This window comes from Meles meles, chromosome 1 (assembly GCF_922984935.1).
Source record: "Meles meles chromosome 1, mMelMel3.1 paternal haplotype, whole genome shotgun sequence".
Taxonomy (NCBI): domain Eukaryota; kingdom Metazoa; phylum Chordata; class Mammalia; order Carnivora; family Mustelidae; genus Meles; species Meles meles.
In genome coordinates, this window is record NC_060066.1 from 116,247,288 (window position 1) to 116,261,887 (window position 14,600).

General features: G+C 45.2%; 1 protein-coding gene across 1 annotated transcript in view; it reads right to left on the minus strand.

Moving 5' to 3' along the window:
• SLC22A15 (solute carrier family 22 member 15) overlaps positions 1 to 14,600 on the minus strand; it is an 80,554-nt gene that overhangs the window by 17,318 nt on the left and 48,636 nt on the right. Inside the window, exons 6-8 of the mRNA XM_045982142.1 lie at positions 11,103 to 11,318; positions 4,654 to 4,794; positions 2,382 to 2,467 (exon numbers count right to left, since the gene is read on the minus strand). Of these exons, the coding sequence (XP_045838098.1) occupies positions 2,382 to 2,467; positions 4,654 to 4,794; positions 11,103 to 11,318 (443 nt within the window). The remainder of the gene's footprint in view (positions 1 to 2,381; positions 2,468 to 4,653; positions 4,795 to 11,102; positions 11,319 to 14,600) is intronic.

Genomic DNA, 14,600 nt, shown 5'->3' on the forward strand with positions numbered 1-14,600 from the left:
TGCTGTGACTCCCCGGTATTCAGTCTCTGGCAGGACTGCTGTTGCCAGGAACCTCCTTGCCATCAAGAGCCCAGCGTCACTCTGACAACCCAAGTCCTTGAACCCTGGCCAATTCCCAACAGACCTGTCTACTGAAGAGTTAAGAAGTGGCTCTAATTAGGCAGCATTAATTTTCTAAGACAATAGCCTCACCATGTGCAGTGAATATTTTGGCTATAAAACTCTAAGAGGGCAAAAACAGCATTCCCCGAACAGCACAGATTGTAAAGTCAGACAGACCTGAAATCTGAATCCTAAGTGTGCTGCCTCCTTGCGGTGCCAACATAGACAAGTTGCTTGACCCCTGTGAACTTTAGTTTTCTCATCAAATGTGGATAATATGCAGTATCTTCGTATACGAAGAGAACCCAGGATATAGTCAACTCTTCAGAAATGATAGTATTGGAGGTTTAATCAGGATCCTTTAAGCAAGGATAGAAATCAAAATGAATGATGATAAATCTGTACAGAAATATTAGTGGCCACCTGGTAATACTACCCCCAGGGAGAACATTCACTTGGAGGCCAACCAATGTGCGAATATGCACCGGGCAGGACACTTTGCCTAATAATTATAAACCACAGCCTGAGGAATGCCAAACAATGTGTTTACTAGCTGACTTGTGGTTTCTTCTAGAGGTGTACCTGTCTGTCTGTCTGTCTGCCTGTGCCTCAGACATAGAGAACCACAATCAAACACAGGTACCAAAAAAAAGCTGGCAGGGACTGGGACACCTACGTTGGCAGAAAGAGAGTGAAGGTGCATTTGGTGGGGAAAAGTGAGGGAAAACAGGTACAAAAAGCACTGAGAAGACAATGCTAATAGAGTTTTCAAACTACTAGGTCTCTTTCTCAATATTTATCAGAACTTTTGTAAGAAGTAGCTTAAGGCTCAGAACTTTGAACACATTGAGATTTAAAAGAGAGCCACTGGGGTGCCTGGGTGGCTCAGTGGGTTAAAGCTGCTGCCTTCGGCTCAGGTCATGATCCCAGGGTCCTGGGATCGAGTCCCACATCGGGCTCTCTGCTCAGCATGGAGCCTGCTTTCTCCTCTCTCTCTCTGCCTGCCTCTCTGTCTACTTGTGATCTCTCTCTCTCTCTGTCAAATAAATAAATAATAAAATCTTTAAAAAATAAAAAAAAAATAAAAGAGAGCCACTGACATGCTTTAAGGAGTAAATATGAAAGCTTCAAAGAAAGTTAAAGGAACAAATTTTTCAGCTCAAAGAAGAGAAGATTCAGGAATAGTTGACTCCCAGCAAATATAGGAAGGATTATGCAAAAAAAAAAGGTGGGGGGATGGTGGTGGTCATCTCTCTGTCTCTAGTGACAAAGCTCAGTTGTAGCGGAAGAGGCCCGTTCTCATGGCTATTAAGAAATAGAAACAGGGGCACCTGAGTGGCTCAGTGGGTTAAAGCCCAGCAGGGAGCCTGCTTCCCTTCCTCTCTCTCTGCCTGCCTCTCTACCTACTTGTGATCTCTCTCTGTCAAATAAATAAATAAAATTAAAAAAAAAAAGGCTGAGAACTATCCTTCTCTAACATAATTTCTACAGAGGGGCAGAAGTCAAGTTAGAGAAGAATGCACACCAAAGTTTCCTAAAGATATTTTGTTCACAGTTTTTTTTTTTTAAAGATTTTATTTATTTATTTGACAGACAGAGATCACAAATAGGCAGAGAGGCAGGCAGAGAGAGAGGAAGGGAAGCAGGCTCCCTGCTGAGCAGAGAGCCCCATGCGGGGGCTCGATCCCAGGACCCTGAGATCATGACCCGAGCCGAAGGCAGAGGCCTCAACCCACCAAGCCACCCAGGCGCCCCTGTTCACAGTTTTAACTGGGAACATGTCTGTTGTCACCAACAGAGAACAGCACTCTTACTGTGGCTGCTGTTATGAGCGGGGGGGTCCCAGAGGTCTAGCTGGATATGCCCAGGGTGCCAAAGCTGCCTCTGAGAACCAGGGACTCTGACCTCTGATCTATGATTGGGGAGAATGGAGTGTGCAAATCTGCAGCCCTGGACGGAGCTTCTCCCTCTGCAGAGCTAAATGGTCCTCCCATCATCAAATAAACAACTCTGGCATCACCAGTGCTGCAGCCCAGACACCCCAGATGGTCGCTTAATCGCCTGAAAGAATTAATAGTGCACCTCTAAGCACATTATTCACCGAGAGAATAATAGTTCAGGCAATGGGAAGAATCTGGCCCATTATAGCCCACACAATCGCTAAATAATATGCAATCACAGAAATGAAGCATGGCATATGGTAATCTCTCTATGATATTGAGATTCATTGTAATAAAAGTGCTGTTCAAAACCCTTCTGTAGAAATCTGGAAGGCATACCTTTCTTCTCTGGAAGAAACATTATAATAAGACAAGCCAGTCCTCCCAGGCACAGAAACGCCGCTAATGTCCGCTTCCGACCAAACCTAAACAACAGAAAGACGTTACACATTTCTGTTGAGGATCTTATAAATTCATCTGCTTTGTCTCCTGAACCTTCTTCCTGAAATGTCCCTGCTTTCATTATATATGCTTATCGTTGCTTGAGGAATGGGTGGCAGATGTGACTGACCAGGACATAAAATACGTAGCCATCACAAAACCGGGGAAAACTGGCCGGATGGCAGGATTGAATGACGTGTGCGGGGAAAAAACACAGAATCGTTATTCTACCGACTTCTGTGAGGGTTCACCATGTGCCAGGCGGTGCTGAATGCTTCCATCTTACTTAGTCCTCATAATAAACCTGTAAGGCATGCGCTGTGCTCTCCATCTTCCAGAGAATGAAAATGAACCACGGAGAACTGAGTCTTTAGCTCACTTCTTCTCGTGACCTGAATCTCCGGCAGTTCATTTTTAAAATTTTATTGAAAATCAATTAACATATAGCGTATTAATAGTTTCAGAGGCAGAGGTCAGTGATTCATCAGTTGCATCCAACACCCAGTGCTCATTCTATCAAGTGCCCTCTTGAATGTCCATCCACTGATTATCCCATCCCGCCTGCCCCACACGCTCCCTCCAGCAATGCTCAGTTTGTTTCCTATGATTAAGAGTCTCTGATTTCATCTTGTTTCATTTTTCCTTCCCTTCCACTATGTTCATCTGTTTCGTGTCTTAAATTCCACATATGAGTGAAATCATACAACTGTCTTTCTCTGACTGACTTACTTCCCTTAGCATAATAACCTCTAGTGCTATCTGTGTCGTTGCAAATTTTAAACACTGTAAAATAAGGCTCTCTCTTAAAAATACAAACTGAAAAAAAAATTTCTTGTGAGGATGTCAGAATTAAGTGACATGTACTGCACACTTCATCAAGGGAACTAATTTTCAAAGAATTGCTGGAGGCTTGGATGAAAAGCACTGGCATTAACGAGCCCCCCTTCACGAGGGGCCTGTGACTTGCCAGGTCCCCTGTAGGAACTGCCACCGTACTTGTAACCTGTATATTAATTCTGCCAGGGAATTTTAGAAGCCCAAGTTTAGGGATAAGTACGCAGAAGCTTACCTGTCGAAGCCATCATCAGTCGAAGTCATCGAAGTAACACATGGCTGAGACTAGATCTGAACTCAGTGGGTAGTGGCTGGGAGACAGGATGACACGTGGGTCTCTGGGTCACTGTGCCTCATTTAACATCAGTACTGAGAACCTTCCAGTGGACAGGTGCCACGGCAGGCGGGCATGGGGGATGCAAAGCCAGAGAGGCTGCTCCCCAGGACGACACCCTTCTAAACCCTTTGTAAGGGGTCCTCAGAGGTGGGCAAGGAAGCTGTGACAACAGAAGGGAGGGGCGACTGGCTCACTGGAGGTGATGGGGACAGATTTCTGAATACGCAGCCTGACTCGGCTCTTGGACCGTGGTGACAGCAAGCTCAGTCCTTCACAGAGGTGGCAGCACAGACGATCGGGACTGCCCCCAGAGAAAAGCTGAACAGATTCTACACCCGCCCTTCATAATGCCCTGAGCCCACCACCCATGACAACAGCCCCAAGGGTAGGACAAAAGGAATGCTGTTTTGGTGAAAATGATGATTTCTGGAGAACGGGAAATAGCACAATCCAGCTGATTCACACTGAATGGGATTTTCAGTTGCCCTGGTCAGGGCTCAGTAACAGAAGTGACCTAATAGGGAAACTGAGGAAATGGAGCTCTCTATTATTGTAAGATACCCCACTAGTAAGTAGCAAAAGCAGGGTGAATCCTCCCCTCATTGAAGTCGAATGGGTCTTAAGAGGTAAGAAAAGTCTTTTCAGGTCCTCCAATTCTATGGCTTGTATAAGAACCTCTACATGATAGGGGCTGGGTTGACCGAGCTCCATCTATACAGAGCCAATAATCCTTTCTCTTGGGGATAACAGACTGCACACAGACTATCCAAAACCCGGTGGTAGTGCCTTTTAATACTGGATTGAAAACCTACATAAATATGAAACCCAAGCGATATCATACAAAAAAGTAAATTCCAACTGCATTTGGTCTGAAAAGAATTCTAATCACCCTGGAGTGCTGAGCGGATACTGCCTGTCGACAAAGACAATGATACTTAGGTATTTACGGATATGAGAGTGTGATCCTATGTGGGGCCCTTCATACTCAACTCTACTCACCATTTCTGGTTAATCAAGTAGATGCAGATAGGGTAAGACGGAATCTCTATGAGGCCAGACAGGGCCAGGTTGGCATAAATACTTCCGCCGAGATCGCCTGCACTCAGAGTGAGGCCGTAGTACACCAAGCTGCACACGAACCTGCAGTTGGGGTGAAAGACAAGAGGGCCAACAGAAAAAGCACATGAGAATCTGCCGGAGAAGGTCCAGTCACTGGTTCAGTATAATGTCATCTGTCTTAAGCAATCAGCTTGACGTTCCCACTGACCTTTCCATCCCAATCTAAATGTATTCTAGGGGCCCTGGAAGTGGCTGAGTGATGCCTAGCTAGATGCTCTCTAAAGCAGATGAGTGGCTACTCCTGGAAGAGTGCAGACATCGTCTGTCCTTCCATCAAGCACACCTGCATGTAACAGAAGGCAATGACTATTCTCACTTTATTTAATCCAGCAGTTTATGAACACTGGCCGCAGGCGACTGCTGTCTTATTGTCCAAAAGACTCTAGGAAAGAGCTCCCGAGGGGAAAGCCAACAGGGCGTGGTGTTGACAGCATGCACTGAGAAGTGTCCAGATGGTCGGTGGGTCACCTGCAGGCCAGAGATGACTGGCCCTCCAACCCCCTGACCAGATTCTTGACCCACCCAGACAGGAAAGAGAAGACCGGGAGCCCAGCGGAGGTAGGATCCTCCATGAGGGTCAGCTGAGGAAGGACCCTCGGAGAAGCCATCAGTTTATTTCTGCATACTGTTTCTGCAACACTTGGGGACAGGCTCCTAGGTCGCAGGCACTGGGCCAGGAACAAAGGAGCTGGGGGGAGGGGGTCGTAAGCCACCAAAGTGCCACCCTGAAGCTCCAGGTCGGGGCTTTCTCAAGCAGAGGGAAGAGAAGAAAACAAACACCTGTGCCTAGGAAACTGAATTATTAAAAACGAAATGAAATAGAACAGAACAAACAGAAACAAACCACCAAAAGTAGGCTTTGCTGGTTCCATAGGTGCATTTTGGAAAACACACATTTTTATACAATGTACTACAGGCTTTGGAAGTCCATCAGTTTTCACATTTTTGCAATTCACCTGATGGGTGTTTATTATAGGGAAGTTTCCGTTGGCTTCCCTTTTGTTTTCCTTAGGAAACGTCGGATGAGCTGTTGCTACGACGAGATCAAACAGGAGAGGGGAAAGTTTTCTCTCCATCTTGCCAAAACAGCCAAATGGGCCAGGTGCCCTGGGCTACTAAGAAGGCGCTGCAGTGAGCAGGAGAGGGATGGGAGGAGAGGAGAGGGACCTCTGGAGCTGGACTGCTTAGAGGGGCATCCCTCCCTGGCAAACAGCTGGCCGCAGCAGCTACGTCCCATTATAGCTCACTGCGTGGAGCTGTCACTTGTGTACTAAGGATGATGAGCGGTGTCGGAGCCATGACATCATGTGTAAGGATGCAAGGTGACACTGAGCTGTTTGCTTGTGGCACCTACCTTGTCTGCAAGCAGTAAGCTAAACAAATATAAACCCATGCAGCTTTCTAAAGTATTTAAAAAATCCTATCTTCCCGCAGTAGACATCCTCCTCTGCTATGCATTATATGCAGCAGTGTGTCTCTACTCTGTGCTTAAAATAGAAAGCACCGGGGGTGGGGGAGGGTGTCAGTGGGTTAAGCATCCAACTCTTGATTTTAGCTCAGGTCTTGATCTCAGGCTCGTGAGATCGAGCCCTGCATCCTGGGATTCTCTCTTTCTTTCTCTCTGTTCCTCCATCCACCCTCTCCAAGCTCACTCTTGCACATGCTCAATCAATCAATCAAAGAGAAATCCCAGTGAAGTAGTTCCAGCTGTGGAAACACACATATTTAAACATAGCTGGGATGGTAGCAACTCAGGCACAAATAAACTAAACCAGTTTAGGACACGAGAGGTGAGCAGAAGCCACTAGCAGTGGGTGAACACGGGGGGAGCATGGGCCGATGGTCCCAAGGCAGGGACTCCACTTGCGAGGTTCCTTAATGGCAAGTTGGTCATTGAGATGCGTAATTACAGCGATTAAAATCATTTCAATCCTTTTTACGGGCCCCAAGCAAAATTTAGAATGCTTGCATAATATTTAACAGTGTATTTAGGGCATCAAAGAACTATTTAAAAAGGAACTAGTGTGGGAAATAACCAAAGGAACAGATGTGAACTGCGGAGGTACCATTTTACTCCCAGGTAAGGGCTGTCTTCAATGACAGACCCACAGAGAAGACTTCAGAATTTTACAGCATCTTCAAAAACAACAGCCGTTATGTGGAATGACACTGTCTCTGTAATTGTGTATTTTAGCATTTGGAGCCCAGGGAGAAGAGGTTCATTTGAGAAGAACTCCTTTGGCTGTGTAAGATAGAAAATAAATGATGTTTTCCCTGGCTGTTTTTTATCCCCTGGAGGCCAGAATCCAAAAGTTAATCTGCGTCAAAAAAACAAAAAACGAAAAAACCCCAAAAACCTAAACACAAGAAGTAAATTATCCTCAAGAAGTAGGCAGAGAGGGGGCGCCTGGGTGGCTCAGTGGGTTAAGCCGCTGCCTTCGGCTCAGGTCATGATCTCAGGGTCCTGGGATCGAGTCCCGCATCAGGCTCTCCACTTGGCGGGGAGCCTGCTTCCCTCTCTCTCTCTCTCTCTGCCCGCCTCTCTGTCTACTTGTGATCTCTCTCTGTCAAATAAATAAATAAAATCTTTAAAAAAAAAAAAAAAAAAAAAAAAAAAAAGAAGTAGGCAGAGGGTTTGACTGTCTATATGACATGCAAATGCGGAGTTTTATGGAGCCCAAAGCACCTGAATGTATTATGTAAATGTCTGGAATAAGCCGAACCCAGAGGAGTAGCTCCTACACTGGGTTTTCGGGTCTGGCTTTTCAAAGTTCCCTTAATCTCCATGTCTCCAACCGTGCGTCCTCTGTTCCACATTTCTTCTGCATCTGAGATATTCCAGCACGGTGCTGGGTCTGTGGGGAGGGCGGCAGAGGGGATGCCCTGGCCCCTAATCACAGAGATGGCAGCCATGCCTGGCTGGGTGGAAAAGGAGAATCACGATATAGCAAAATATATTCACAGCTTCATCCTGTCCATCTGCCGTTTTCAACAGGTTTACATTGAAGATCACTTTCATATACAATGATTCTCCTTAATCCCCACATGAAAATGGAGGTTTCTACGCAGCCTTCATGGCAAATACATGCCAACCACAGCAAGACAGTCCTTCGAGCTGGTAAATATGCTGTTCACACCCAATCCTGGGCCCAATCTACAGCAACCAAGCACAATGGACGAGCATGCCTAGGAGATACTGTGGGTTCTAGACCACTGCAATAAAGTGAGCATTAGAGTAGAGCAAGTCAGGTGAATATTTTGGTTTCCCAGTGCATAGGGAAGTTATGTATATACTATACTGTAGTCTGTTAAGTGTGTAAAAGCATTGTGTCTAAAAAAACAATGTAGATACTTTAATTTAAAATATATTATTGCTAAAAAGTGCTAACCATCATGTGGGTTTTCAGTGAGTCATCATCTTTTTGCTGGTGGAGGGTCTTGCCTCGCTGCCGACGTCTGCTGGCTGAGCAGGGTGCTGGTTGCCGAAGGCTGCGGTGGCTGAGGCAATTTCTTAAAATGAGACAAGACTGAAGTTTGCCGCGTTGACTGACTCTTCCTTTCATGAGCGACTTCTCTGTAGCATGTGATGCTATTTGAAAGGTAGGACTTCTTTCAGAATTGGAGTCAGTCCTCTCAAACCCTGCTGCTGCTTTGTCAACAAAGTAATATTCTAAACCCGATGTTGCCATTGCAACAGTCTTCACAGCAGCTTCACCAGGAGTAGATTCCATCTCCAGAAACCACTTTCTTTGCTCATCCGTAAGAAGGTGACTCTTCATCCGTGCAAGTTCGATCATGAGATCACAGCAGTTCAGTCCTGTCTTCAGGGTCCACTTGTCATTCTCGTTCTCTTGCTGTTTCCACCACATCTTCAGTTACTTCCTCCACTGAAGTCTCAAACCCCTCCAAGTCAGCCATGAGAGCTGGAATCAACTTCTTCCAAACTCCTGTTCATGTGGATATTGTGACCTCTTCCTATGAAACATGAACGTTCTCAATGGCATCTAGAATGATGAATCTTTTCCAGAAGGCTTCCAATGAACTCTACCCAGCTCCATCGAAAGAATCACTATCTCTGGCACCCATACCCTTACAAAATGTATGTCTTAAATCATAAGATTAGAAAGTTGAAATGACTCCTTCATCCATGGGCTGCAGAACAGACGTGTTGGGGGGCATGAAAACCGTATTAATCTAATTGGCCATCTCCCTCAGGGCTCCTGGGCACCCACATGTATTGTCAGTGAGCAGTAATATTTTAAAAGGAATCTTTTTTATTCTGAGCAGTAGTCTGAATAGCGGGCTTCAAATCTTTGTAAACAGATGTGCGGTCATCCAGGCTTTGTTGTTCCCTGTAGAGAGCACAGGCCCTAGCATGCTCATGGTCGGTGAGCACTGGCTTCCACATTAAGTCACCACCTGCATCAGCCCCTGTCGAGAGTGTCGGACTGTCCATGTACTGACTCCTCTTCTCTGACTATAGAAGTCCTACATGGCATCTTCTTCCAGAAGAAGGCTGTTTCACCGACATGGAAATCTGTTGTTCAGTGGAGCCACCTTCATGGGTTGTCTGAGCTGGATCTTCTGGAGAACCCGCTGCAGCTGCTGCATCAGCACTTGCTGTCACCTTGTACTTTTCTGTTACAGGTACGGCTTCTTTCCTTAAACTTCATGGACCAACCTCTGTGAACTTCAGACTCTCCTTCTGCAGCCTCCTCACCTCTCTCAGCCTTCACGGAATTGAAGAGAGTTAGGGCCTTGCTCTGGATCAGACTCTGGCTTAGGGGAATACTATGGCTGGTTTGATCTTTTAACTAGACCACGAGAACTGTCTCCTGATATATCAGCAATAGGGCTGTTTAGTTTTTAATCATCCATGTGTTCACTAGAGTAGCGCTTTTCATTTCCTTTAAGAACTTCACAGCAGCTTCGCCAGGAGTAGATTCCGTCTCCAGAAACCACTTTCTTTGCTCATCTGTAAGAAGGTGACTCTTCCTCCAAGGAACAACTTGGCCAACTGTTTGGTGCAAGAAGCCTAGCTTTTGGCCTAGCTTTGGCTTTTAACATGCCTTCCTTGATAAGCTGAGCCATTTCTAGTTTTTGATTTGCAGTGAGAGACATGTGACTGTTCTTCTCACTTGAACACAGAGAGACTATGGTAGGCCTAATTAACTGGCCTAATTCTGATATTGTTGTGTCTCCAGGAACAGAGAGGCCCCAAAGAGGGAGAGAGCTAGGGAAATGGCCAGCCAGTGGAACAGTCAGAACCCACACAACATATTTCAAGTTCACTGTCATATACAGATGTGCTTCGTGGTATCCCCGAACAATTATAATAGTAACCCCAAGGATTACTGATCACAGATCACCACGACAAACAGAATACTAATGAAAAAGTTCGAAATATTGCGAGGATTAACAAAATGTGACACAGAGTCACGAAGGGAGCAAATACTGTTGGAAAATGATGCCAGCAGACTTGCTCGATGCAGGGTTGCCGCAAACCTTCAACCATGAAACACAGAGTATCTGAGAAGCACAGTAAAACGCAGAGCGCCTACAGAGTACGGCCACACACGTGCACTTCATGCTCTGTATGAACTGCCCATCCACTTTCCCCCCTTTCTGCTTCATTCTTTAAGCGGAGTCATCTTGAACCATTTGGTGTGATTCACATGAATGCTGAGAGCATGGTGAGAGGCGGGTAGGAATAAACTAAGCGAGAAAATCAGATTCAGAGACTATCTGTTCACGCCCTCATTTGCACAGGTGGCTTGCAGTCCATCATTTCACACTCCCAGGACTCCATTTGTACAAGGAACAATACTGCCCACCCGCCGGGGAGTGGGCGAGCGAGTGAGAATGCCACACAGAGTACAGGACGGGGCATGACAACCAGAGCGTGCTAGCCCACCAGCTTGATGCTAAAAGCAAAGGCAGGTACTGTAAATTCCCATTTAGAAATTCTTCTAATATGCTTGCTTTCCTCTTTTTTGGCAGGGGTCGGGGAGGCTGGTGGTGTGGGTACTTAAATATTTACATGAAAGAGCTCAGGAGCAAAGATGTGTTTCTGCTGTCTATTTACTCAAGTTCAGTAAACCTGCCATCTGTAAACCGTGGGTCCCTCCTCGACCGGGAGGGTACCATGAAAGTGGAGCGGAGCGTGACACGGGCATCAAGAGGCAGAGGACCGACCTGTTCTTGCGAAAACCACTTCAAGCTGACAAATCAGGTAAAATTTTCTGTGAGCCTGGAGAAGGAACACATCATCAACAGCCCTTTAGCAACCTGAGTTGAAGATTGGGACAATACCCCTCGGGAATAATTACCAGATGAACATCAGGGTCAGCGTGTGCCCCAAGAGGATGCGGTAACGGAACAGATCCAGGAAGCTTCCGGTCTCTCTGTGGCTCCTGCTGGCTGGGTAGGTTAGTGAGAACGTACACTTGAGCTTGCGGTTCCTCCTGGCAATGAGGTACAGAGCCGCTTCAGCCTCACTCAGTCGACCCTGGGAGTATAACCAACGAGGTGATTCAGGAATGAATCTGAAAGAGACGTCAGTAAAGGCTGTATATTCATACAGGAAGGAACAATTCGCCTAGGAGTATGCGGACTCCCTCACCACAACCGGATTCCTTGTGAGCGTTAAAACTACCTCTCCCAGTGACAGGTGAAAGAGAGAGGGGCCACTTTCAACAGCATGCCAGGGCTAAAAGGCAGCAGCTTTATGAATGGAAACCAAGAACATGCTTCAAAAACAGTAAAAAACAAAACAAAAAAACAAATAAACAACAAAAAAAAGTAAGCAGTATGCATTTCCTTTTAAACAAATTTAAACAGATGAATGGCAAGGCTCGAATACTGAGTGACACAAATTTTTCAAAACCCTAGCCAAGTGTGAGACTACTACTACAGAGATGGCAGGTGTTTAAGTTCTGACAAAGCCTCATAAAGAAGGTAATTTTTATTGTCTCATCAGAAAAAATATTTTTCAAGCATGATTTTAACGTAGCAATACGTTATTAAGAAGGCAGAGATTATTTTAAGACTCTGCATAAAATCAAACAGGGTTCATCACATCTCAACTACTTTCAAGCATTTCCTGCTTCAAAATGCTCGAATCGGTTGACATGCTCACTTTAGTATGTCCTCAGGGTATTTCCTGCCCCTAAGATCTTAAAGAATTAAAGTCATCTTCTGGTTAACGTCCAGGTACCAAATAATTATTTTCTGCTACAACTACGAAGTATTGAACCGTTATATTGTCACTAATATTTCCCAGTAGTTTTAAGACTTGGCTCTCTGATGTGCCCTTTTCCTCTGCACACTTCTGTGTACACGGCTAGAGGACTTGTCAAAGACAAATGGGGACAGGAACAGCGACACTTCGTTTACTAAATATAGCATCGAGTACCTTTGATCTAATGTGACATTATCTGCTTAACATGAAGCTTCTATCTATGAGTACCACTGGCCATTGAAGATGCCTTCTAGAATTCTCCGTGCCTTCCCATAGGCATAGTGACGTGGCGACAAATACCACAGAATTTGGAACTTCATGGACAGCCAATCCATCAAGAACCACTTACTGAGCACTTTCATTCTGTATCCAGCAATGCAGTGGGTGCTCAGAGGAAAAAAGAAGGCCGGAATCCTCCCAGAGCTTTGCTGCTGGGGAGAGAACATTCGTGCACATCTGGTCGTCAACAAAAGCAGGGCCACAGACCTTCTACGACATCCTAAAAAAATCCCTTGATTTACGACTTCATTACCGTTCGATTATTGTTACTAATACACAAACAGATAATCAAGCAAAATCGTGTTCTGCTGGAAGTCAGGTCTGCGGATCATCTAGTGGACCCGATGGCCCTGTTCACCAGGCAGCTGACGAGCCACCATGTAAACCACGTGATGGACTCTTAAGTGCGAAGACAAAGAACATAAACAAAGCCCACTGTGATGAGCACGGAGAGTACCCCTGGGAGGGAAAAGGAAGTGGGACACCAGAAGTCTGTCATAATAAAAATTAAAACCGAGGGGGACGGGGAGGTGAGAGAAAGGAGACAAGGGAACCGCCAAAATACTAACAGTCATAACTATCTTCGGGTCATTTAGCTCACTGCCCCCTTTCCCTCCAACTTCCCTGCTTTCAGAATTGTTGATAAGCATTAATCACTGTTAAAATGTTTGTAAACTGCTGTTACATAAATGTTTACATTACTGTTAAATGTTTATAAATCACTTTTGTACTTGAGAGATAGTCACGCTTTGGAAATTTGTTACTAAACCATTTCTGCGTGGAAAGGGTCTGTCTTGCACACGAACCGACGACCTGACACATCCCCACACTTGGAGAAGCCAGGAAGCTCCCTTACACAAAGGCTCACCTAGCTGCCAACGGATGGACTTGGGAGTATAAATTCCAACGTATGCCGATTCTGCATATGAAACAGCAAGACGTGCTTTTAAAAGAAAGAGCAGTCTTTGAACATGCTGACCACTGCACGGTGCTAGGGCCATCTTCGGAAGCTACACGGCTAATTTAACAATGTTGTCTCTGCTCAAAACGTGTCCTGTAAATTTCTCAGAAGGTGGAAAATCTTTGTAAATTATGGGCTCTGATCTGTAGAGGAAAACTGTTTAAATACACGTATTGTGAAAATGAGGATTTTTTTAAACTACGCACTAATGTTTCTAGTAAAATTAAAAAAAAAAAACAAAGTAGGATCCTAAAATAATGAGTTTTTCTTATGTTACTGACAGCTATTTCTGAAGGCTAACTGCAGCTGTTTTTGTGCCCACACCTGTCCAGTGGATCTGAAGGATCATCGTGCAGAAGGCCCTGGGCATCGGTGCTGGGGGACACGTTGACAGAGCTGAGCAGCCTCCAGGGAGGGAGCTCCTAGTGCAGAAGGCGACGGGCTCAGCATGAGGTGGAAAGAGAGCTCTCAAAGGGTGTGGGGCAAGTGCTGGAGAATTCAGAAGCCAAAACAAATGACGGGTAACTAGAGGTGTGATGGGGGAAGTTTGGAGGGGTGGCATTTGAGCAAACCCGGAAGGCTAGGAGTTAACTGGGAAGACTGGAGGGTGGGATGTGGGAAGGGCAGGGGCAGCAGTGAGAAGGGCAAGGCATGCAAGCAGGACAGGACAAGCTGATGCCAGAAACCGCAAGCAGCTCGCTGTGCTCAGGGCACAGGATATGGGAAATGGGCTGAGAGACGATCAGAGGAGATAAACTGTAGGCTGACCATTGGAAGGCCTAATGGAATAAATATATATATTTCAGGTCCACATGCTATTTTTTCTCTGTTTCCTATTTTTTCCTGACCTGAATTCATTTCCCAGGGTGTGGATGTCCCCACCTAGCACTGGGGCCATAACAAACTCAGACCACATTCAGAAAAGACAGGCAGAACGCTCATGCCATCCATCAGTCACTCTAAAGGAGACTTATTAGCTATTTAAAAAGAAAATTCATTTGTTAACCCACATTTACATGACAGCTTATTAATTCAAGGATGATAGTAGGCACCCATTTACTCTAAAAATTTGTAATACACAAACTAATAAAATATTGTCAGTTTCCCTTTATGGTAGAATTATCTCATTCCAATTCATATAACTAAATGCATTTAATACATTTTGCTTTTTAAGTACAGGTAAACTATTTCTATTATACTCATTCTTTAAAGTTTATTTATTTATTTTTAAGTAATTTCTATACCCAGCGTGGGGCTTGAACTCAAGATCAAGAGTCCCACATGCTCTTCCAACTGAGCCAGTCAGGTACCCTACTATTATACTCATTTTTGCACTTAATTCTCTTA